This window comes from Necator americanus, chromosome II (assembly GCF_031761385.1).
Source record: "Necator americanus strain Aroian chromosome II, whole genome shotgun sequence".
In the NCBI taxonomy this organism is placed as follows: domain Eukaryota; kingdom Metazoa; phylum Nematoda; class Chromadorea; order Rhabditida; family Ancylostomatidae; genus Necator; species Necator americanus.
In genome coordinates this window covers 5,207,175-5,230,845 of record NC_087372.1, presented here as the reverse complement: position 1 = coordinate 5,230,845, position 23,671 = coordinate 5,207,175, and the positions used below count along the sequence as shown (strand labels likewise).

Below are 23,671 nucleotides of genomic sequence, written 5' to 3'. Positions count from 1 at the left end.
TATTCACATATACATATTTCGTCTTTCTCAATTGTTTCGGTTTTTGATGTATTCTGTGCCGAAACCATCAACTCCGGAATAAATTATTGTGCTCCAGAAATTCACGACGACACGTAGCATGAGCGATTAAAATTGGTTCGAGACCAGAATGAGAGCAGCAGGCGAACTGAGGAAAACTTCCTCTCAAAAAAAGTTGAAGACAAATCCTCGAGATGTATTTCAGCATTGATTAGATCCCAATCAATCCAATGTCGTCAGAAAGCATAAATTCAATATTTTTGGGGACAGCCGATATTAGTTAATAATCAAACGGCAACTTTTGGTTCAAAATCGATTTGCAAGTGAACTCTAACTCTGAGAAGCACTTTTAAGAAATTAGTACTGTAGTTGAAACTCACCTAATTCATTCTTTAAGCTGAAATTAAAACGGAGTGGCACAAAATGTCAGCTGACTGGTGCAACGTCTGAAAGTAAATGGATAAATTTTGGTAATGTCGAAACGTCAGAATGAAAATTAACCCTTTTGCACTCCAGCCCAGTCATGCGTATGGAATACCAGCAACTCCAGCACTTTTTCGTTACAAATGTCATGCTATTCCTAACTCAAATATTTTATAAGGCAGAAAACCAAGCAGAGAAGAAAAAGCAGAAAAGCAGAAATTATTGCAATATTATTTATTTGTTGTAAACTCCATTAGTAGCTAATTTTATCATTTAAAGCCTATATTTTACATGTCATACGTACGACGGCAACGGGAAGTGCAAAGAGTTAAAGATGCTTACGTATTCGAAATCCCCACAGAATTTTTATCTGATCAGAGAAACGGCAGCTAAATCTTGTCCGAATGAAATTAAACGCATGAAACAACCCGATTTGGAAAGTTTGTTTTTTATTTCCGAGGATGAGACATGTCTCATCTAGATAACATAACATGGATGACTAATCTAGTGCTGTGTTGAGAAAACTAGTCACCTTGGATCGGAGATTTCCTCGGAACTCACCGCAGACAATGTCATGAAAATGTTCCTTTCTGCATAGCTGTCACAATTCTATCCTACGAACCCGAAATTATAGCTCGCAGAACTTTAGAAGCGTTTCGGATAAGTGCAAAAGGTCCAAAAATGATTAGAAAGGAAGAGTGCTTAGTCATGACCAACGAGCTGGCTCTTAATCAAGACCTTTGCGGGTTTGATCTACGGAGTCATATGCGCGTCGCATCCTAATTCGTATCAGCGGAGCGATTGCGCCACGCGGATATCCGCTAACGTCACGGCAACGCGGCTACTGAGGTAGGCACAACGATTTAGGCTTTTTTGGTGTTAGTTTCCTGGTGTAATATCCTAGGGGATGATGACTTGTTCTGGATGAGGCATTTGAGAGGATATGTTGCAAATGTTCTGACTTTACAGGCTCTGACGAAGGCGACAACGCAGAAATGATAGCCGTAATAAAGTTTGTTAACAATCTTGGCGGTTACATTTGAATATCGACATACTAGAATAGACATGAGGTTCACTTCGTTTGTTTTTTTTTACTGCTCAACCGAGGAAAAATAGGAAAATCTACACATTTGCGTAAGCTGCCTAGTATACACATCGCTTTTAAATCCTGAAAGAGCAGGGACGGTGAAGAAAAATGTGACGCAGTCGAAAATGTCAGGATAACGTCGAATGGTGAGAACGACTTTATGCCTTTGACAGCAATATATTTCTATGCTGTTTTAATGTGTGCAGACGTGGAATATCGATATGAATAAGAAGACAGCGCCGAACCAGCTGTAAAAGTTATGTATGGTGAATTCACAAATTTTTATCGTCTTATCTCCGTAATCCATTTGCTCATAGTTCAAGTATCCTGAAGGTGTTCTACATATTGAATGTGGTCCACCTAACCCTATTTGTCATCATGATTTTCAACATTTGAAACACACTGAATGGGCAGGACTCAATTTCTGAGTTTTTTCAACGACACGAACAGCACTACCGTACTAAAGCGATAAGAGATCGGAGAAACTGAAATCAGAGCCGGCAAAAACCAAAAGTGAGTTGGCGCAATCATCTTACTTCTCCATCCAGTTCAAGTGAAATAACGCCTGATTTTTTTTCTTTCCTGAGTTCAACAAAACCTTCAATTCTAAATTACACGCAGCTCAAAAAGCCGTCCTATGATTGTCGTATTTGAAGAACATCTTACCAAAGAAAAAAAAAACTTCTAAATGGAAGCATAATTAGCATAATTAATTCGCATAATTAGCAGCAGCAATTAATTGGACACATTCTAAGACACATACTGGGTATTTGGACTTCTCCACTTGAGAAAACTTAAGAATTTTTCTTTGCATTAATACAAATTGAATATCAACAATATAATTATCTTCATTATCGGCAACATATAACCACTTAGGGCGGGTGTGGTATAGCAGTTAGAGGTTCCGCTTCCTGCACGATCGATCGGAGGTTCGAATCCGCCCTAGTGTTCACCAAGCCTTTCATCCCTTCGGGGTCGATAAATTGGCAGCAGACTTGTCTGGGAGGATAAAAACACTGACTTGACACATCGGCTAGCCACCGCAAGTCATTGTATAGGCCAGATACACGTTCGTAAACCTCAAACGATTCTGAATTGAAGTGAACGTGGGGGCGCATCCCAAGCGGATTGATTAACGCCAGAAACTTTATCCTTTATCCTTTTATAACCACTTAGTGGGCTCTGCTTCAGGACCCTGAACAAGTTACAGTAAGATGGGGCAACGTCCAAGGGGCACGGACTGTAAGGAGGGTTGGGCACGGTCGCCCAACCCTCCTTACAGTCCGGACTTTTCCCCAGGCTCTCCAGAAATTGTCGCGTTATCTTTGCCGTGCGTGGTCTCGCGTTGTCATACACAGAGCGACTTCGAGGCGTTACCATCAGCAGCTTTCCTTCACCTTTCAGCAGCTCCCAGATCAGAACAGCCTGTGAATCCCAGAACTGAAAAGAATCGAAAGTGGAAAAAACATAAGGAGACCCAATAGAACAAGGAACACAGCCCATAGTAGTAATAAAAACGAACTGAAACCAATTGCACAAAAATTTTAGAAAATAGAGGAATAAATACTCATAATAACATTTATGGTCTTATATATTAATGGATAAAAAAATCGAAAAAAAATCAAAGATTATTGTTTTAGTCGGTGCAAAATTCATCAAGAAATGTGAAAAGATTGAAAACCTTATTTTTCGCTCAGCATCACCGTCGTTCCAGTATTTGGTTGTTTTTGGAGAAGAGTCTTCTCAACATTTTTGCTGTATTTGGAGCATTTAGCTTAAATTGGTCATGCTATATTCACCCAGGGGACATTATAATTTGCTGCCATTGGTTATTTGCAAAGAACAACCAAAAACACCGCTTGTTAAAAAACCTCTGATTACGAACTACCAATACATTATGTTAATTCTCATACAACCAGGATTCAGGTACAATTTGCCCTTCGACTCGGAAAGAAACAATCTCCACCTGCGTGCTTATTCAGTGCCAGATGTTGTCCTGCGCCATATTACAAAAAGTTCAGTTGTCTGTATTATGTACTGGTATACATAAAGTCGGGTCACAAAGCACAGCGCAGTTACGCAAGCGGTGGTGGCGCGGTGCTTTGTGACCCGACTGGAGATAGCGGTTGGAATCGATGTGGGACCATTGTGGAATGCAGCAATGAACGGTGGTAGCAGGGATCCTCACTCGATCCAAACCGCTGCGCTTCACCGCACCGCTTCGAGCGCAATAGCTTACACAACTGCACCGTGCTTCATGTCGTTTTGACATTACTGTATATAGAATTTTTTGTCTACTTGTTGCGTACTGCTACTTGAACGTTGTCGTTCCATCACGTTTGCCTTGTCTATTTCGTATGTTTGAACTTGAATTGTACTTCGCTGTCACGTGCGCGCCAGTCAGGTGATATCACACGAGGGAAACCACTTTATACAAAAAAAACTCGCTCACAGTTAATGAGAACGTATCAGTTCGTCTAGCTCGGTGCTATGTTAGGGCCGAGGTTAGGCTGCCCGCAGAGTTAAAGGCATCTCCCCACGAATCTGAGGTGGTACGGATTTCAGGTGGAGTATTCGTATACGGCATAGTAGATTATGGAGAGGTGGGTGATTGCGTCCATTTCTTGCTAACTGGGGTAAAAAAAACGGTCCGGAAGATGCGGCGTGTGCACGCGGCTGGCGCGCTCTAATCGAACTCGTTGTAGAAAATAGCGCGCCTGAATGCTCGAAGCCGCATTGTCCGGGCCGTTTTTTACGACAGTTAGGAGGAAATAGACGGAATCACCTCCTCTCCTTAATCTACGATCCCGTAAACGAATACTCCATCTGAAATCCATACCACCTCACATTCGTGGGGAGATGCCTTTAATAATCACCAAAACCGCACAACCGCCAAAGCGCGCCCCCGCGTGGCTTTTAGCTCTGCAGCAGCCTTACGGTGCAAATGATTAGGCATCTCGTTTGATCTGAGGACAGTCTCCAAAGTAATGGCGCAGTGCGAACGATGCGGTAGCGTCTCGGAAGGTTTTCCCTGAAGTGAGAACGAATGTAGGTAAGAGATCGTTGGCGATTAAGAAAGAGCTCCGCTATTGTATCAGCGAGAAGACCAAGGCTCGAATGATACGTGGGGTGGGGTGTAAGTGGTGCCAGAGCGATCGGTACATTGCAGCTGCCCAAAACGCAGAACCGTTCTAGAGCGATAGCGCTGCATTAGTCCGGAGGAACAGCCAAAGGGCGGAGTGCACGTGACAGCGAGAAGAGAATAAGGGTAAGAATAAACGACAAATCATCTCAGTATTATACATTCAGGTAGTGTGAAACTTTCCAATCTTAACAGGACATCCACGTGTTCGAAATGCGTTAGCGAAATTGTCTTATTTTGAAAACTTTCGAAATGTTTGAAAAATTATATGGAACTTCAGGCTTGAACCTGTAACGGTTTTCACAGCAGCAGTCTAGCTATATCCTTCTAACACTTCGGCAGATCTCCTTTTGGACATTATGACTTTTATGCGGGTTATGTTGTGGTAAAACCATGGGAATACATCAGTGTTGTCTTCACTCTTTTTCAAATACTATTATTTTCCTTTGATAGAAGCAAGAGTTAAATCTGACGCCTTATTTTTCCACCACTCCCTCATTTTCCGGACACATTAATTATCTGCTCCATTAATTTAACTTCATCTGTGGTTCCTGTCCTCACAACAGTTGAAGTAATTCGCTTCAGTGCTTTGATGATGCGATTGTTGTTAGAAACCTTAGATAGAGCATTATTTGTTTATGTTTAATTGATCAGAGGTTCTTGATTGGTATATACAGCCTAAATTTACGATTATCATGGTTACCAAATATATCCTATATCATCATATCTCCATTTCACAATCCGTAGATCAACACATATTTTTTGAGTGATGTTTTCAAGAACAGAAGTCGCATTTTGATAAGATGAACAACTTAAACTTAAAGTGCATCAGAGAGATGAAAAGATCAAGACCTCAGAAACAGATCTTTATTTCCGAGTCTAAAATTTTGAGCAGTACAATAGAAGGTGGCAGTGCTACCAGAGGATTAGTAATCACTACGACTAGCGAATGTCGAAAATATAATAAGAAAGTATGAAGGACAAAATTTGTGAGTGTCAGGAAACGTATTGATTCGCGTACTTTGTTAACAAATTCTGATGTCGGCTGCTTTATTAGTCTAATATTTCTATTTTGACACTAGGTTACTGTTCTTTCAACCATGAAGTAGCCTATCTTGAAATGACATCAGGACAATTTCGCTTACAATAACCCATGAACAATGAGCTTCCGAAGTTGTTACGAAGTTAATAGCCAGGTGCAAGTCTTGGTGGAGGACAGTGATCGCAATTTCCGCCCTTACCACCACCACCCATGGCACCAGGTAATCCAGGAGGCCCTGGACGCCCTGGAGCGCCAGGAGCACCCATGTCCCCAGGCGGTCCCGGCAAGCCTGGAGTAGAAATTCCTGGCTGTCCAGGTAGTCCAGGTGCCCCAGGTGGTCCAGGTGGTCCGGGTGGTCCGGGTGGTCCAAACACCTTTTCGCCAGACACCATCACACCTGGCGCTCCGGGTTGACCAGGAGCACCAGGTAAACCATCTTCTCCAGGAGGTCCAGGTGGCCCCGGTGGACCTGGAGGTCCAGCTACTGCCATGCCATCACCACCAGGCATTCCAGGGGCACCGGGTGGTCCCTAAATTCAAGTAACTCAGCTTGATCAATATATTGTTCAAAGACCTACCATCAGCCCTGGTCGACCTGGTCTACCGGGTGGACCTGGTGGACAGTCGAAGCAAAAATCAGCTACAGTTGGGCCTCCACCGGCAGCATCTGGGCCTGGTATACCGTTCGCTCCTGGTTGACCATCATTGCCTGGTGATCCGTCAATACCAGGAGGTCCTGGTGGGCCTGGTGGTCCATGGATGCAGAACTAAACTAGAGTTATTAGTATAACATGTAGATCAAATAGGTTGGAAATCTAAGGAGAAAGTAAAGCGAACCCGTTGCTGTTTTATGACAGGTTGTGGACTTATAACTGGCACTTGTGGCTAAAAATATCAAATTATCAAATGTTCGAAAAAAAGGAGGGATATCTCTTCCCAAAGTGATTTTTTTTCAAACTCTTACCCTCACGTAGGTGGGCACTTGTGGACGTGGGTACACCATCTAAAATCAATTCTGCTTCAATTCTTAGATTATCATGAGAATTTATCAAGAGTGGGGTATTTTGTGTTGATACAAACAAATACCCACATATAGGGTCCTTCGTTTACTTTCACGCGACCAATTACTAACAGCAATAAAAGATAATAAGAATAAGAATGATAAATAATGATGATAGATACGAATAAGAATGATAAATAAGATAAAGGAACTATAAATGGCTCTGATACAGTTAATTTTCGAATAAAACAGAAGCTATGAAGGGAGAACGAGGAAAAAGAAAGAGAAAGAAATGAAGAGGCGGTGGAAGAGAAACGAGAATCTGTGTAACGCTATTCAATCCTCCGATTGTACACACCTTAGATCCTGATATTGACTTGCGGGGATAGCCGACATATCACTTCAGTGTTTTTATCCTCCCAGAAAAGTCTGGAATTAATTTATCGACCCACTGGGATGAATGGCTTTATTGGGACTAGGGCGGTTTCAAAAACTACTGATCGGTCGTGCAGACGGAGCGGAACCTCTTACCTACTGCGCTACACCGGGCTCTCAACTGGAGATATCCGCCTGAAACAGGATGCTCCTGAAGAGAGCTTCATCGCTCTGAAACACTACACGAAGAAATGTAAGGCGATGGTACTTTTTACATGGGTTCTTTAGGGTTCATACAGTATGACAGTGCGGTTAGGTACACTATAAGTTCACCGATTCGCTGGTTATGGTTAGTAGCAAAGCTCACTTCTTTTTATCATAATTATTTTATCCTACATGAAAGGATGTGCCACGACTTACTAATGTAATCTTAACAATGACTTACTGGAACAATAAAACGCTCCCATGGGTCAAGGATATGGAAGATTAACAGCAGCCTCAAAGAATAGTTAAGTTAATTAAGTTAAATTAATAGTTAGTTAATTAAGTGGTCGAATCAAGTGTTGGCTTTGGCAGGAAACATGAGAGAGCACCGTAAAAAAGCCTTACAAAGATTTTAATGCACGCAGACCCGTTTGTTCCGTGAATTTCATAAAATCGCCATGCGCGACATTCTCAGGACACCTACGGAAGTATGTGCGAGCGCAAAAAGAACGAGTTAATTCGCAAAGGGCTCTCGAGACACTTTAAAACTTGTTACGAACCTTTCAGTAAACAAAAAAAAGGATCGATTACCAGTCAATGGATTCTGTTCGCTCCACTTTATGAGTTGTGAAGTTTTTGCACTCACAACATTAAATGGTAGGTAGTATACTGTAGTTTTTTTCTTCTTGGCGCACGCATAGGTCCCCGTCGTTCTGCCATGAATCGAACAAAAGTGCAAGTGAACACAGTTGAACAGATTCGGCACTGTACAAATCCATCAACGAAAACTGCAGTGTATATTTAAATAATTCTCGATGGTATCTTAACAATGTAATGGGTCCCACAGCTCCGCCCGAAGGACTATTTAATTCATTTTTCTTCTGCAAGCTTAGTACAAAACGCTATTGAGATAGGTATTGAACACTCGCCTGAAGGGTCAATGTCTTCAGCAGCAACGTTGCTATCAAAACAATCCGATTTGGTATAAATACACTTGAATATACCGCCTTGACAATGTTGGGACCCTCTCGCGGACAGATAATGTTAGAGGATGTTAGAGGAGGAATTATGATCGCAATCATGTTTAATTTGCTCTAGTTATCCTGAAAAGCGCCGGCCGTTAGATACGGCCATATCGATCGAATTTCACTACGAGACACCGAACAACGTGACACGTGTGGGAGCGCGGGCAGCGCACCGAGTCCAGCAGATAAGACAACGTCAGCAGCAGGTTATTGATTGTACGCTCGCACACACACACGCAGTGTGTACGCCTCACGTTGTTAAGTGTCTCGTAGGAAAATTCGATCGAGAGGTACGACTCCCACGCTTTTTTTTCAGCACGATTAGTACGAGATGAACGTACTCGCACTCGTGATCTACATCCTTAACCCTGTGAATTCAGTGAACAAATCCAAACGTCGTCATTTTCCTGGTGTACTGCGTCTATGGGAAGAAGAGATATTTGAACACGGAATAACCACGAATTCTAGAAGGAAAATGAAGGAGATCAGATTCTTCTTTGGTTATCCAAAGGAGTTTTTGCGTCCGACAAAAAACTAACAACTAATACTGTACTACTACTACTACTATTACTACTATTACTACTATTACTACTACTACAATACTCAAAAATTGCAAACGTACCGGAGCAGTAACGTATCCACGTCCCCCATATCCTCCATGACGTTTCACGCGACTTTGATGACCGGTTATATGTTCGACCTTAACAAAATCAGTTCCGACTACATTATGTATGTGTGTGTGTGACGAACACATTTGTAAAAGTGGAACCAGGCCAAGTGGTGCTCCGAAAAATCGAAAGAACCCAACCCGATTGCTATTTACATTGCGCTACACTACTACTTTTCACATTTGCGCCATTTCTGCATAAAAACGCAACTCGTTGCTAACATCCTTTTTCCCTTCGTTTTTTTCCCAACCGAGATCTTGAAAAACCTCAATGTCAGAGTCCCGAACCGAAATTTTTTTTCCCTGAAGCTAGAAAGTTCTATATATCAAAGTAGCCAAAATTACTATAGTATTTATTATAGTACTCTTTTCCCCTAAAAAAAAATGAAGACTCGGAAAAGGGAGTTCGAGAAAAGGATATAGAAGTTTGCTGATTTTTCCTGAGGAAAAGCATCATCAACTTCCTCGGACGCTTTTTGAAAAAGATCTAAGACGCTTCTTTACGTTCATACCACCACAAAATGTAGAAATAAAAATTCAATCGCAAATTTTTGCTGCAAATTCAGTTCCTTACGTTATTTTTTGATCATGAAACTTTTCTTTCTACTTTAGAACTGCAACTTCCTTTGCACTTTTTTTTCATAATGTTGAAAATTTTTCAAAAGAGCTGCATGAAAATGTCCTACTATTCTGGTTACAAAACAATCTCTTAGTCCGTAATCGCTGACGTTATTCACTGAGAAACGTCAAACCTATAAGTTTAATCAACGAAAAACACTATAATCCACAAAGTAGAGATGGAATAGATTAGGAAATGGGTGTCTATTGATAGAAAATGCATCCCCTGCAAATGGTTAAATTTTCTTTACCGAACAAAGGTAAAATAATTTTTGCAGCCCAAGCGCCACGTTAAAGGTTATTAGATGCAAATTGTAGGGTGAGATGACAAAATTCGCACCATCCAAACTATTTTTCAATTCGAAAAGATTGTTCAATGCTCTTCAATTACAGTATGGATCGCTTAGCCACATACCAAACAACATTTTTAGCCTCACTAAAAATCGCCAAGTCGTTGTTTGCAAGAAAACTGAGGGAAATTGCCTGGATTCACGAACACATTCACGAATAGCAGCAATTTTCAAAATTCACTTTGCTATGACGAATGTTCTATGATATGTCCTGCAAAAATACCAATGCTAAGGATTTTTTCTTCAAAATTTTGTGCGAAATGATTTTCAAACAGACGGCGTGACTAATGGATTTTGAAAAAAAGAAAACTTACGCACAGTAATTTCCTATGTTTTTTCTCACAAACTACTTTATTTATCTAAAAAAAGTGCAAAGACAAGATGCCACAGTAGTAGAGGTCATCAAGATTGGAATTATATGGCTTAAAAGCTTAAAAAGCAAAATTTCGCTTTAAATTCATTGATTAAATTCCACTTTTTCCTTGAATATTCGCTTCCTGATCTGAATAACACATGCACACGTAGCACATCTCCTAACTACAGTGCGCCGTAGCTGAATCGCCATGGTTGTAAGGAATTCTATATCGACAATGTTTTCTGACACTTTTTTGAAGCATACGAGGGCTATTTATCAGATATTAAAACTTGACCTAAAAATTAATTTAACCCAAAGTCAGAAACTTAAAAGCATCACCACGCGAATCCGGGGTGGTGCGGATTTCACTTGGGTTATACCTATACGGAGTCGTAGATTGTGGATAGGAAGGTAACTCCTTCCATTTCTTCCTAATCGCCGCGAAAAACCGCCCAGAAGATACGGCTTCGAGCGTTCCGGCGCACTGTTTTCTACGACGAGTTCGATTGGAGCGCGCCAGCCGTGTGTACGCACCGCATCTTCGGGTACGTTTTTTCTAGGGCAATCAGGAAGAGATGGACGGAATCACCCTCCTCCCCGTTATCCCCGACCCCGTATAGGTATCATAACCCACCTGAAACCCACACCACCCCAGATTCGTCGGGAAATGCCTTTGCTTAGCAGTAAAACGAAATTAACCGTAAGTTTCATTTAAGTAAACATTTACAATTGTTTTGTCGCCTGTGTCGTTTTGACAAAAATCCATATATCCTCAAAAAAAAAACTTATCAAAAAAAATCCTATATCTTTATGTTATGTTTGTTATGTTTTCAATTTCTATGTACAGTTTCTAATTCTTGGCTTTTCTCGTCTCTGTTCTCCTTTGGATTGTGTTTGAAACATCTAGGCAATCTCAAACTTCTACGCAAGCTCAATTACCTAATGAGGTTCATATTTTGTGGATACCATGCTTGTATGAGGTACATCACTTTTTCCTTGCACAGCTGCACATAACGAGGTTCGATTCAATTTTTTTTCCGCGTCAAACACTGGAAACTCTTTTTTTCCCTGAGGAATCAACTAAATGTCCTATAATCTGGATTTCATGACTCCATAAATCGGAATCGGAATTTGTATTAGTTTCACAGCGCTTGTCTCCCTTTTCACGATCTCATGGCTAGAAACCCCACACGACTAGAAGGACTACTTGTGTCCAACTGTCCACTCATCAACCAATATTATCCTATTTCGTCAATCAGGAAATTAATCACTGTCACGACGTCATGTTGACGTGAAACGATCATGGTCACCATAGGAAATGGTATTTCAGTTGAATAGCTTATTCGAATTGGAATTTTAATTGAATAGCTTATTCGAAAGCGAATTCCATAAGGAAAGATGAACGGTCAAGATGATTTTGGCAGCACGTTTTTGGAGAATTTTTCGAGAATTGATCGTAAAAAAGAATTTTTCAGTGGCGTAAAAATTGTTGTACCATACCTTGATCATTTCATCGAAAAGATTATGTGTACTCATAACACAGAAGCGTAATTCCACATCCAGTTGTGATTGTATAGCTTGTGCATGTGAAAATAGTAGAGGTACGACGATTATTGATGTCATTGTTGCCACTGCTGCCACCGTAACACCGGCAAATGTTAATCGACGATATCCAACAATATCGCTCTCATTCTTTTTCTCCATAATCTCCTAAGGAGCCAGACCCAACCGTCTGAAATTCGGTTAAAATTATCAATGTTCTGAAAGAAAACAGTTTTTTTTTCTTGCGCGAACATCCATTTGATGTGAGATTAGAGGACAGAGGTCCTAGGAAAAGAACGACAAACGAGAACATTCAGAAACCAGCCATTAGAAAGGGAATAAGGGTTGAGTGACAAATTGCTAGAATTATGTCGAGTTTTTCTGAACAAAAACATGTCCGTTGGTGTATCTAGACACGGGGAAAAAATGTCAGAGGATTTTTTTTGCATTAATGTTGTAGACTACATTCGTCCGCACAAAGTATGGAAAGTCAAACTGAGGTTTTCTTTTTTTTAGCGGAAAAAAACATCAAAAATTCCACATATTTGTAAAAATCTAGTAAAGTCGAAGTTTTCATGGTTTTTCTAAGGGGGAGTTATGGCCAGTTGCACAAATCGTATATAGTAAATGAATTAAAATTCTGGATCAGTGCATTGGAAGCCTAACCGAACAAAAGGAAATTGTTAGAAAAAATGTGAGGGAATTTGTTTGAAATTTGAAACGTTTTGCTTTTCTCTGGTTTCTCTTGCTATTCGAATTCAAAAGAAGAAAAATAAATGGAATTGAGCACAATTTCTGGGATTCATCTCATCAAATTCCTTTTGAATATGTTTTTAAAGTTTCTACTTGGTAAAGGGCTTTTGTTTTCCTTTTTCTTCGCAGCTACTCTCAGACGAATGCTCTCAAATTTATGGGGAATCACTATAAATGTAAAATCGCTTGTCGAATTTCTTTTCGTTTCTCTTTGTTTCTCTTTGTTTCTCTTTTATCCCACATTATTTCAAAACACTGCCGACTAAATCGAAAAATAAACTAGTTAAAATAATAAGCAAGTTAGGTTGAATTAAGATTCTGCTCATGCTGTTTATGATTATGTTTTGCTTAGTTTTGTTTATGTTTAATGCCCAAAAAGGGCGTGGGAAGAGTGTTCAGGAGCAATTTTGAGTTGAGGAGGATTCAGAGAGAGAGAGAGAGAGAGAGAGAAAGAGAGAGAGCAATTAAACAAGGTAGATCAAAGCTGGTCCCTTCATCCCTTAAAGGTCCCAACAAACTCCCCTATCGTAAAAGAAGAGAACCAGCGGAGACCAAACAAGACCATCAGATTTACGGAAAAGTTTCAGAAAATAACTGGTACGTTACTAATCTAGTAGCAAATTGTTTTATTTTTCTGAATTTATTGAACCGCTGCAAGTGCGAAATGACCGGAGAACTATTACGATGCCGAAATGATGTGATAGTAAAAATTTTGGCATGATCAAACAGAAAGTAGTCAAGGACGAGGAGTCAAGAGAACCTCACCGGAGGAAAGTTCCAGCCAGACCACACTTGCGGGAGAGACGAATTCTCTGCGTACTGATGAAGCTGCGAGCCACCTTTCAACGCGCAAGCTGTATCTTTCTTTGTGATGATTACTACCGGTTTAGTTAATTATTCGAGGATTTTCCTTGCATTCTCCCATTGTCGCCTGGCAATACCTGGATAATTTTATAGAAAACCATGCTCGTAAGTTTGTTTGTTCTCAGCTAAACAAAAGATCAGGAATATTCATAGATATCTACAATTGACGTGAAAGAAATGAAGAGAATACAGTTCTGACTCGAGAAAAAAGTAAATTTTATCCAGAATATTGCTGCAAAATCCTATAGATAAAGTGCACGTCGGTTACTTAACCAATTGTAAAATCTCGGTTGGTCTAGAATGGAATCTTAAAAATCTGGAAAATGCTCAATCAAGAAAACTATCAAAACATTTTAAGAAAAAAAACCTTTCGAGGTGTTCTCCTCGAAACATTAGTGTTACAATTATTCCTAATCTAAAATAAAGATTTAAAAAATAGAATTTTCGTAAAGATGACGTCACGTTATGAATAGGAATTAAATAAATAAATAGAAATTAAATAAATTTATAAAAATAAATAGATAGAACAGTTAATTCCTTACAATATGTTAGAGAAGGTTTGCGGTTGACGCCTGAAAAACATCTTTCATTTTCGCTGCAAAATTTGAACCGAATACGGAGGTACATATTGGGAAATAATATATAAATAAAAGTAAAACAAATGAAATAATTATGGTATTATTGGGAGAATAAAACAAAAGACTGATAGATCAGTAGGTAAAATTTTAAATAGTGTGGATAACGAGGTATATGGATAGTTTGTTATCGTTGTATGGTAAACGAGAAAACGGTCACACCGCCTACAGTTCTTAATTTCATTTCGATATATGATTTAAATTAAATTCTCTCCTCCCTCCTAATGTCCGAATTGAAGACTCATCGCTTTCACTGGTTTAAAAGTTCTTTGCTGACTCCACATTTCAAGCTAAAATTATAGCTAAAATTATTGTTATTATTATTATTATTATTATTATTATTATTATGGCGAGAATGTCTTCAAATAGTCTAAAGTGAAAATGTAAAATAAAAAAAGAACAATTTGTAAATAAAATGACAACCTGAAAAATCAACGATGTGGCAACATTTATCGCTCCATAATAAATCAAAACAACCCAACAATCCACAAATATCTCCTTCCTCTATTTTTTTCCTTCTCTTTCTTCCCTTTCTCTCTTCTATCTCTTCTTCGATGCAGACCTTGAGAAGATTCATGATGGCATCGGCAGACGCTGCAGTTCATTGGATTCAGAGAATCCAAAAAAAAAGAATTGACCGGCCACTCGTCGATCGCAATGAATTACGGGGAAGTTGGATTTGCTTTCACCTGCGCTAACATTCCTTTGTGAATGAATTTTTAGGCTTTAAAATATTGGTAGTCATGTACTTGTCACTTTTCCGTATTGGTCCCTGGTCCAGAAATAGAAATACAGGAATTTTTTCCTACATAGAAGGTGTGTTTTTCGATTACTGAGCTTTCATACAAAATTCATATATAATTAATAAGTTTCAAACAATGGGACCTTAACCGTGACAGTTAGAGATGTCCTTTATATGAAATTTTTCACATCGCTGCACAAAGACGTGGCGGTAATGATTCCATTTATAAACAGAACTGCACTCCACTTCTTCAGATAACAGGCTATTACAGAACTAAGCAAGAATCTCCACAGAATTGTTCGCATTAGTAGGAAAAATAACAGGCTATTGTAAAAATAAGCAAGGACTTCCACAAAATCGTTCGTACTCCTGAGAAAAAAAATTGACATCATGTGTCGCCATTTATGAATCACCTAACTCCCAGTAATTCTACAAATCCACTGAAATTTTTCACCTCATAGTGTTGCCATTCGTGTGCACGGGAAAAACGAGGAAACGCCATGAAAAGAATGCTGTCATGAATAAATCCCTCGAAAGAGAAGCTTGTAGAAAACACCACGTCATAGAGGAAAAAAACAAGCTTTTTGCGACCGATGCATTCCAGAAACTTCCAGAAAAATGTGTAAGAACCGTGAAACAGAAAATATTCAGTTACACCTATTAAATTTTTGCTGAAGGAAAACCAAAAAAAAGGATCAACTTATGGATTCCTAAATTTTTCGCTTTCAGCACAGAGGAACACCTTTATACATCTTTTCAGTAACCGAATCGGTCGATCAACACCACTACCAATCGAGTTTCTATCTATGAGTTTTGTTATTCAACGCATGACTGGTTTCGTTGAACGACTACAGTGCTAGCGAGTTGTGATCGTTTTTGAAGGGATCTGATGATTTCAGACGCGAAAACATTCGGGAAAGGAAGAAAATCAAAAACAAAACATCCAAGCTGAGTGGAAAAACAATTTTCCGACACACTTTTCGATGGAATTCGGAAATGGCGGCAGGAGAATCCAGTTGGAGATATTTTACTTCAAAGTTCGGCGAGTTCTCACGCCAGTAAATGATGGATAAAACCGGCCAGCGGTTCGGGAGAAAAAAACCCTGGCGACAGCGATTTAATACTAAACAATCGCCGTAAAATCCTGGTTTTAGAGAAAATTACTTGCCGATACATGCATAAGAATGTTGTAAGTGGAGTTTTTCTTTTGTCTTAGTAGGTTACACGAACACTGTTCTTTTTTCTAACAAGAAAAAACTCAGAATTGGAAGAAAAAAATCCGTGGATTTCTCTGCAAAAGAAGAACGTGCATTATCAAGAAGTTCGCTTAACAGCTTCTGAAAAACCTTACCAATGACAGCACTTTTTACCTTCAGATAACCTTTTCTTTCAAAAGGTCACTTGGGGATATTTTTTTCTGCAAAAAAAAACAAACTACAGTACAGCTATAGTACAGTATCTTCAACCAACACTCCTTAATAATCTGTACAGGATTCCCAAAAAAATGACTGATCTGTACCTTTTCAACCGAAATATGTTATGAACTTTTTGATACTAACAATTCAAGTGGTCCGCTAATTTATTATAAAACAAATTTTCCCTATAAAATGAAGGGAAACAAAATGTTGTGTTTAACATTTATTATTCAATACTTTCAAAATCTATTTATTACAAAAAATAAAGAGGCACTATTTTCTCGCCGTTAGGTTCCTCAGCCATCTCATTTTTTCGTTTGCCTATTTTTTAGGTCACTCTGTGTCCCGACCATTCATCCGTCTCTGCAACAAATTTTCGAGAACGCTCCTTCTTTCTTGAACCACACGTTAGATTAGGAATACCGCCGCGTGACTATGTTTATGAGCGTAAAAAAATGTAAAAAATCACTCTTTCGCCCAACCTCGCGTCAGATTTGTATGAGCAGTCCAATTATCATTTGGTCACTTTTACTAAGATACCATAAAGAGAAATGTGATTGACGCACTGTTTTTTTTTGAAAAATTCCGGTCCTCACCATCAGTTTCCAAGGAGTTTTCGTCTTGTACACGTTTAAGTGCATGGAATCCCCCCCCCCCCCTCAACTAAGGGCTAGAATAGTCAGATTCCTGTGCTCATGCGACGAATCATGGGCCAATCATATTTTGAAATTCTCCAGTGCCATCAAACAACTTCATTGGGCTAGGAGAAACCAATGTTTTCACGTTTCTACACTTAAATCTGAATCCTTCTTCTAAAATTCTTAGAATAAAAATCTGGGGATTTTAGCCGGTTTGATCGCTGATGAGAAGCTGTCAGAACAAATCAGAGTTATGTATTCTATAACCAGGATATCTTAAAACGTTCCACTACCAATTGAGTCACAAATACGATCTGAAAAATTTAAAAGGACAACCTTGAAATCTGGATGTGGATGAAATGAGATGTAGAAGCGATACAAAGGTCCTTTGAGAAAAAGAATAGGAGGTCCTATATTTCTCATGGCCCTAAATTACTGCGTCGTTGAAATCCATCTCATTTGTGCTCCCTTTCTCTCGCCATCCCTATTGTCCGGGAGATTCTTGTAATTTTTCAAAATACACTAAACGCAAAACCAGTGAAACGACTAGATAAACATCAAATCTGCTACAATATAATATACTCATCTTAATTATAAATTGTCGCTGTTAGTAAGTGTGCCGACTTAAAAGTACTTAAAAAGAAGCGAAGAAAACTTCAAATATGCATGCTTGGAATTTCTGCATCTTGAATTAATGCAAAACTAACTATGACAAATTTTTATGAAGGTATAATCATGCATTTTCGTTTCAAAAAATCCTCACAATGCATTAATGGGACCTTCCTTGTGACGCAGACGATGGCGCAGTCGGTTAGAGTTCCGCTGTGCCCAAACGGTCAATGGTTCGGGACCGCGCTAGTGCAAATGAAGCCTTTCATCCTTCCGGGATAAATTGGTACCAGACGTGTCTGGGAGGATAAAAACACTGACTTAACACATCGGTTAGCCACCGCAAGTCATTGTATGGGCCAGTTACACGTTCGTAAACCTCAAACGATTCCGAATTGAAGTGAACGTGGTAGTGGATCCCAAGCGGATTCAAGTGATTTTATCCTTTGTCCTTTCATCAAAGTAAACAAGCCTTAAAAATTTAAAAGTAGAGGAACGAAAGCGAAATGTTATGTGGGGAAAACAGATTTTTGCAGCCATATCACTCTAAAAAAAGAATATCGGTCAAAAATAGGAGTGAGTATATACAATTTCTGCCCTAGACTACGGGAGATTAAATTTAATTACATATGTCATGATATAATAATACTAATAATAAAATAATATTATATAATACTAATCGAACAATGCATTTCAAAAGGTTATAGGTCCAAAAATTCCCAAGCATAATAATTAATTTTTTAAACTAATAATAATAACATATAATTATGTAATTGGTTAATAATGTAGTAATTTTTCAATAATAATAAATCTAATACAATTTTAAGTCCACCATTCCAGAATAAAGAGTTAATTACTTTTACTTAAAGAAACGAAGGTTCCTTTTTAAAATGAGAAATAAATGTGTTTTTTTTTTCTGTTTCTGATCTCGTCCATACCACTTGTCCTGAGATGGCCGTGTCACAACTGCGTCGCTGCTAATTCGCGGAATAACAAGCGTGATAGGGGTTTCTTACAATTTCCTTTCACTGGAACAATATATTTATCACCCCATTCCAAAATTGCGAAAGTTCGACTTCGATTTCGGTTTCGATTTTGGATGTAGCATCTTAGGGAATGATGACTTGTTCCGGATGAGGAATTTGAGAGGATATATCACAAATGATCTGACTTTTCAGGCTCTGACGAAGTCGACGACGCCGAAACGATAGCCGTAATAAAGTTTGTTAACAATCTTAGCTGTTGCTAAATTGGACTATCGACAAGTTGCAATCACCCTATTGTTCTAGGATAATGGGAAGTGGCAGCACGTTCAAAAATCCGCATAAGTCATGTTTATGCTCGAATGAGCCTGATTTCGACGACTGATATCAATAGAATAATCTCGAAATATTACCAGCGTCTTCATTGATGCGAAAAAAATATTTCCTTTTCCTTTATTCTGAGTTCTCGTTACACAAATAGCACCGATTCCGCTGCTAAAGATAGGAACGATGAGGGCGTTTGCAATATGAGGAGTACGGTAGAAGAAAAGACAAATTTAGCCGCGATACTTCTAACGTAAACAAATAATGGATGGATCTAAAAGATGAATAAAAAGGGTAAAATAACGAATGGGAAATGAATAAAAACCTGAAAATCGGTTTTTTTTTCGGAATTGTTCTTCGAGCCTGAAGCGGCATTAGGTAAAAGCGATTTGCCGAAAAAATATTTCAGAGTAGAGAAGAAACAGTTGCTGTGAACGGATCCATGAGAGCAACGAAAAGCGGATTGGGAGGAATAAAAATAGAAATGAAACAACTGCAGAAGAATAATCGTTTTCGGTTTCATAGGTTTCACAGTAGTTCGTACACTGTAACTTCTTTAATCCGATGGCATTCAAGGTCTTTTGCTTCTTTAGGATTGTATGGTTCTAGCTGTGGCAGACAGCACAAAAAAGGTGAATACATTTTCCAGATTTTCTGTGCGCTGTAACGGGGAACTGAATTGATTTTTCTTGACGTGACGGGAATTTTTCTACTGAAGTAGCAACTGGATTTTTTTTCTTGGATTTTTTTCTTCCAGCTTTTCAAAATGAGCACAAAGGTCCAGCGTAAATCACAGAAAAAGAACTCTGTCTATAAATAAGTAAATATGAAAATCAATAGCGAAAAAAGAAGAATAGGATCGTCGCCATGAGAAATATTTGAGGAAATAAATCCGAACTTGTGGCACAAAGAAAACTGTAGTCAGGAAAAAATTCCTTCTAGAATTTATGCTCCTATTTCCGAAAATTCCACAGGAAGTTCTTCAAGGGAGGATGGATCCAAGAAGAGAGCACTTCTAGCTTTAGCCACTGTATAAAATTTTTAAAAAATTGTAAAAAGTACGTTTATAGTGTTTTGGTACAACGAATGACGGTAGATAAATCGTGAATTGAAGGACGATGTCTGTTCTATGAGCCACATCACATCGTCGTCGTCATCGCCGTCGTCATCGTCGTCGTCGTCGACGATGACGACCACGTCGTGACGGCGGCTCTACGAGGATGTGTGAACAAGGAACGGACGCGGCGAGTGTGCGCACATTTGGTGACCAGTTTATATACCAGGCGCTCCACCCTCTATGTTTTCGCTCCACTTTCGGTGCGCCGGGTTGCTCGGTGGCCCTCGGTGTTCGTCGTTTCTGTGAGAAAACACCAAAAGAAAAAACTCATTCAATCATCAATAGCACTTCATTCTAGTAAAGAACAAATCGATTGGGAGATGAGTTCAAACTTTACGTGGTTGGTTGGTTAGGTTAGTTTAATTAGGTTTGAGGTTAGTGCTACCTCAACTTTTTCGCTAAGGGAAACATTGATACTTCTAGGACTTTAGAAACGGTAGACACGGTAGACGACTACGCTTATCTTTGCTTACTGGTTAGTCCAGGCTAGTGCTTACCTTCCACTTCTTTTATTCTTTCATCTACCGTAGCGTAAAGAAGTGAAGCTCATGTTAAAAATTCAAAGTATATAAGGAGCAAATTTAAGAAAAAAATTGACCGTTGATTCGTTGATCCTTGCAATAAATGTTATACCACTTTGAAATATTTCTCATTTATTAAAATCTACAAATCTAATCAAAATCTAATCTTTCATCGTTTCATCTATTTATACCATATGCTTACGTGTCTGTGTAGAATAATTCGGGAAATGCGAAAAAATCTCCAATGTATGACCACGAAAATTGGTCTGGATAAGAATTTTGCTTACCAAGTGATTAACATAGCGATGCGAGTCATTCTCGCTCTTTCGCTTTACCTTAAATACCTTTTACCTTAAATATAAAATTTACGAAAAATTTAACGATCGATTTTTTTAGTTCTCTGTACTATAACCGACTACTCAACCGTTGCCAAACACTTACCTATTCCGAACTACCTTAGGATCTGGACGTCATGCTAATAATCCCATTAAGTTAAAGTTCATCCCAGATATTGCCTCTTCTCTACTGGTCGGAAAAAAAAAGTTTTCCAGTTTTACTTCCAAGGGTAGGAAATATCAAATTACTTCCATAAAATTATTTTATGATTATTCTTTGGGTAAAAAAGAAATACAATTGTCCTTATACGCTTGATTTTATATTTCCTACAACCATACTCGATCATTAAATTCTTTTCCTTCACCATGTTCACTGCAGTTTTCTATACAATTATCGACACATCACGCTTGTTGACAAACATGAATTGTAAGTAGTAGTAACAGCAATTCTTACTCAATACTGTGTAATCAATATATTTATTATTTAAGTTTATACTATTAGTCAAGCAGTTTTCTAATCAATTATCGACATATCACGCTTGTTGACAAACATGAATTGTAAGTAGTAGTAACAGCAATTCTTACTCAATACTGTGTAATCAATATATTTATTATTTAAGTTTATACTATTAGTCAATTATATTTCTTACTCTTATTGTTTATATTTTAAAAACAATTTCTATTTAAATTTCATTAATGTACTTTTTTCCTCGTTCTTTTCTTACCTTCCTCCCATCGCTAGTCGAAATTATTCTTTCGCCGAAAAATCGTCGAAACTTAGACTTGCATGATAGAAAGAACAAGAAAAATGATCATTTATCAAGTCTAGTTTTCTATTATTCGTTTCTGAAACCTGGTGCAATTCAGTTTAATTTTTTAAAAAAAGTGAAAATGTATGGTAATTCTGTAGAAACATGTATGTATGTATGCGACGTTGCAGAAATATTCCATTTATGAAATAGGAACGAAAAATGTGACTTCTTCCCAAAATGCTACTTGTTATATTTTTGTCCTTAAGGATTCACTAGTAACGTTAGGAATCTAGTAGTAATTCTTAGTAAAGTGGTGTGAGCGATTATAAATTGGTCCGAAAAGCCGAAGAGTAAAATGAGAGAGATAGAAATTTTCTTTTGATTTTTTTCCTTTTGCTTGTGCTAATTTTTTTTTCTTGACGAACTCGTGTCAATCTTCAGCTCAATTTAAATCCAAAAATCCTTGAGGACCACATAAAATATTTAAACTTTTATTTTCATCTTTACCAGTTTTATATTGTTGTTTTGTTTTAGTATTTTTATAATATGAATTGAAACGTTATAATCGAACATAATTTTAAAAGTATTCCTCACATAAATGACATAATAATAATAATAATAATAGTAATAATAATAATAATAATAATAATAATAATAATAATAATAATAATAATAATAATAATAATATAAACATAATAATATAAACTTAATAATAATAATAACTCAGAATAACATAAACACCTAGAAACCTCTATTCCTCTATTTTTGGTGTTGGTTGAAACTCTAAGAAGCTAAATACAAAAATCGTGTACCAACGTTTGTTTTGTATTTGATGTTCATTTTTTTGTATTATATATTATTTTTATCATATTTATATTTTATTATATTTTCTTGTTGAAGGGACCCTTAAATGTTCTGCTATTTTTTGGTTATTTGAACGTTTTCCTTATGATGGTTTAGTGTCAGCTGTGCTCGAAGAGGCTACAAAAATCCCTCAATCATGATTTATACGCCTAGGTGCTTTCCTATCAAAATTTTCTCAATACTGAGCACAACAACCCAATGACCTTCGAATCGATATTCGTGTGGATTTATTGGAATAACTCATGATCCTCATACATGCGATTCCCAATGAACTTGAACACAATGATTATGTACTAAGTGTCATCTTTCTGATCCAGAATTCTGCACAAGGTTCAGGTGTTCGGAAATATTGTTCATCAAACGACTATACTGAAAAAAGCGGGAAGATGGCGTGGAATGGAACATCGCAAAGGATGCACTTTATTTTTTGAAAATTTAACGACCAGATTACATATTTCGCACGTTCCGTGCAAAATGTAATGAATGGATACCGATATATGATTGGATATTAATACCGTTCCCGAATCCAAGGGATCAATGCTCAAAAATCACTACAATCCAGCGTTCGATCCTGATGCTCACAAAAATTGAATTGAATTCTTATGCATCAATAAAACACACAAATATAACAAAGCAGAAAGCAGAAAGAGTAGCCAAAAAATGAAAGGAAATAAATATCTGAGCAAAGCTTCCTCCAATTCCGGTGATTAGGCATTTTACAGAAGATTTTCAATCAACTCTATGTGATTATCCTCAATATTAAGTACTCGAACTCTCCTTCGGGACTCACTTTCCCTTTCACTTTGTCTTTTCATAGGATGAGATATATAAGATCCATGAGTAATTGGAAAGAAAAGGCAATGACCGCTGTTAGTGAGAAAATGAGAAATAAAGATGTCTTTTAAAAAAACCCAGACGCATTCCCATGCCATGGCCAGAAAACGATTACGTTCATGAAATTTCTAGAATTATATTTTTTCATTAATTTTAAATCGAGCTTTATTGCTGTTTTAAAAAGTTTTATCTAAAAATTATTAGAGTTTTCCCAATATATCAAGAGTATAGGAAATAAACCGATGGAAGTGTTACGCGGATACGACGGAAATATGTTACATGGAAGAATTTTTACTTAAATACCCAAATAACTAAAAATAAAAAAAAAACCAAATAATAACTTTACCAAATAACTAACTTAAATATTCATTCTGTTACACTTTTTCACATCTATATGATCCTTATGGTAAGGATACTCTTTGGATACCGACCATTTA

At 37.9% G+C, this 23,671-nt stretch overlaps 1 protein-coding gene across 1 annotated transcript; it reads right to left on the bottom strand.

Annotated features, from left to right (window-relative positions):
- Window positions 1-5,855: 5,855 nt before the first annotated feature.
- Window positions 5,856-12,010, bottom strand: RB195_016912 (uncharacterized protein; the record flags this gene model as incomplete). The annotated part of the gene is made up of 6 exons (XM_064183657.1): window positions 5,856-6,242; window positions 6,291-6,479; window positions 6,550-6,597; window positions 6,677-6,715; window positions 8,939-9,016; window positions 11,807-12,010. The coding sequence occupies 6 exons, from the start codon at window positions 12,008-12,010 to the stop codon at window positions 5,856-5,858; spliced, it is 945 nt and encodes a 314-aa protein (XP_064039538.1).
- Between the last annotated feature and the right edge of the window lie 11,661 nt (window positions 12,011-23,671).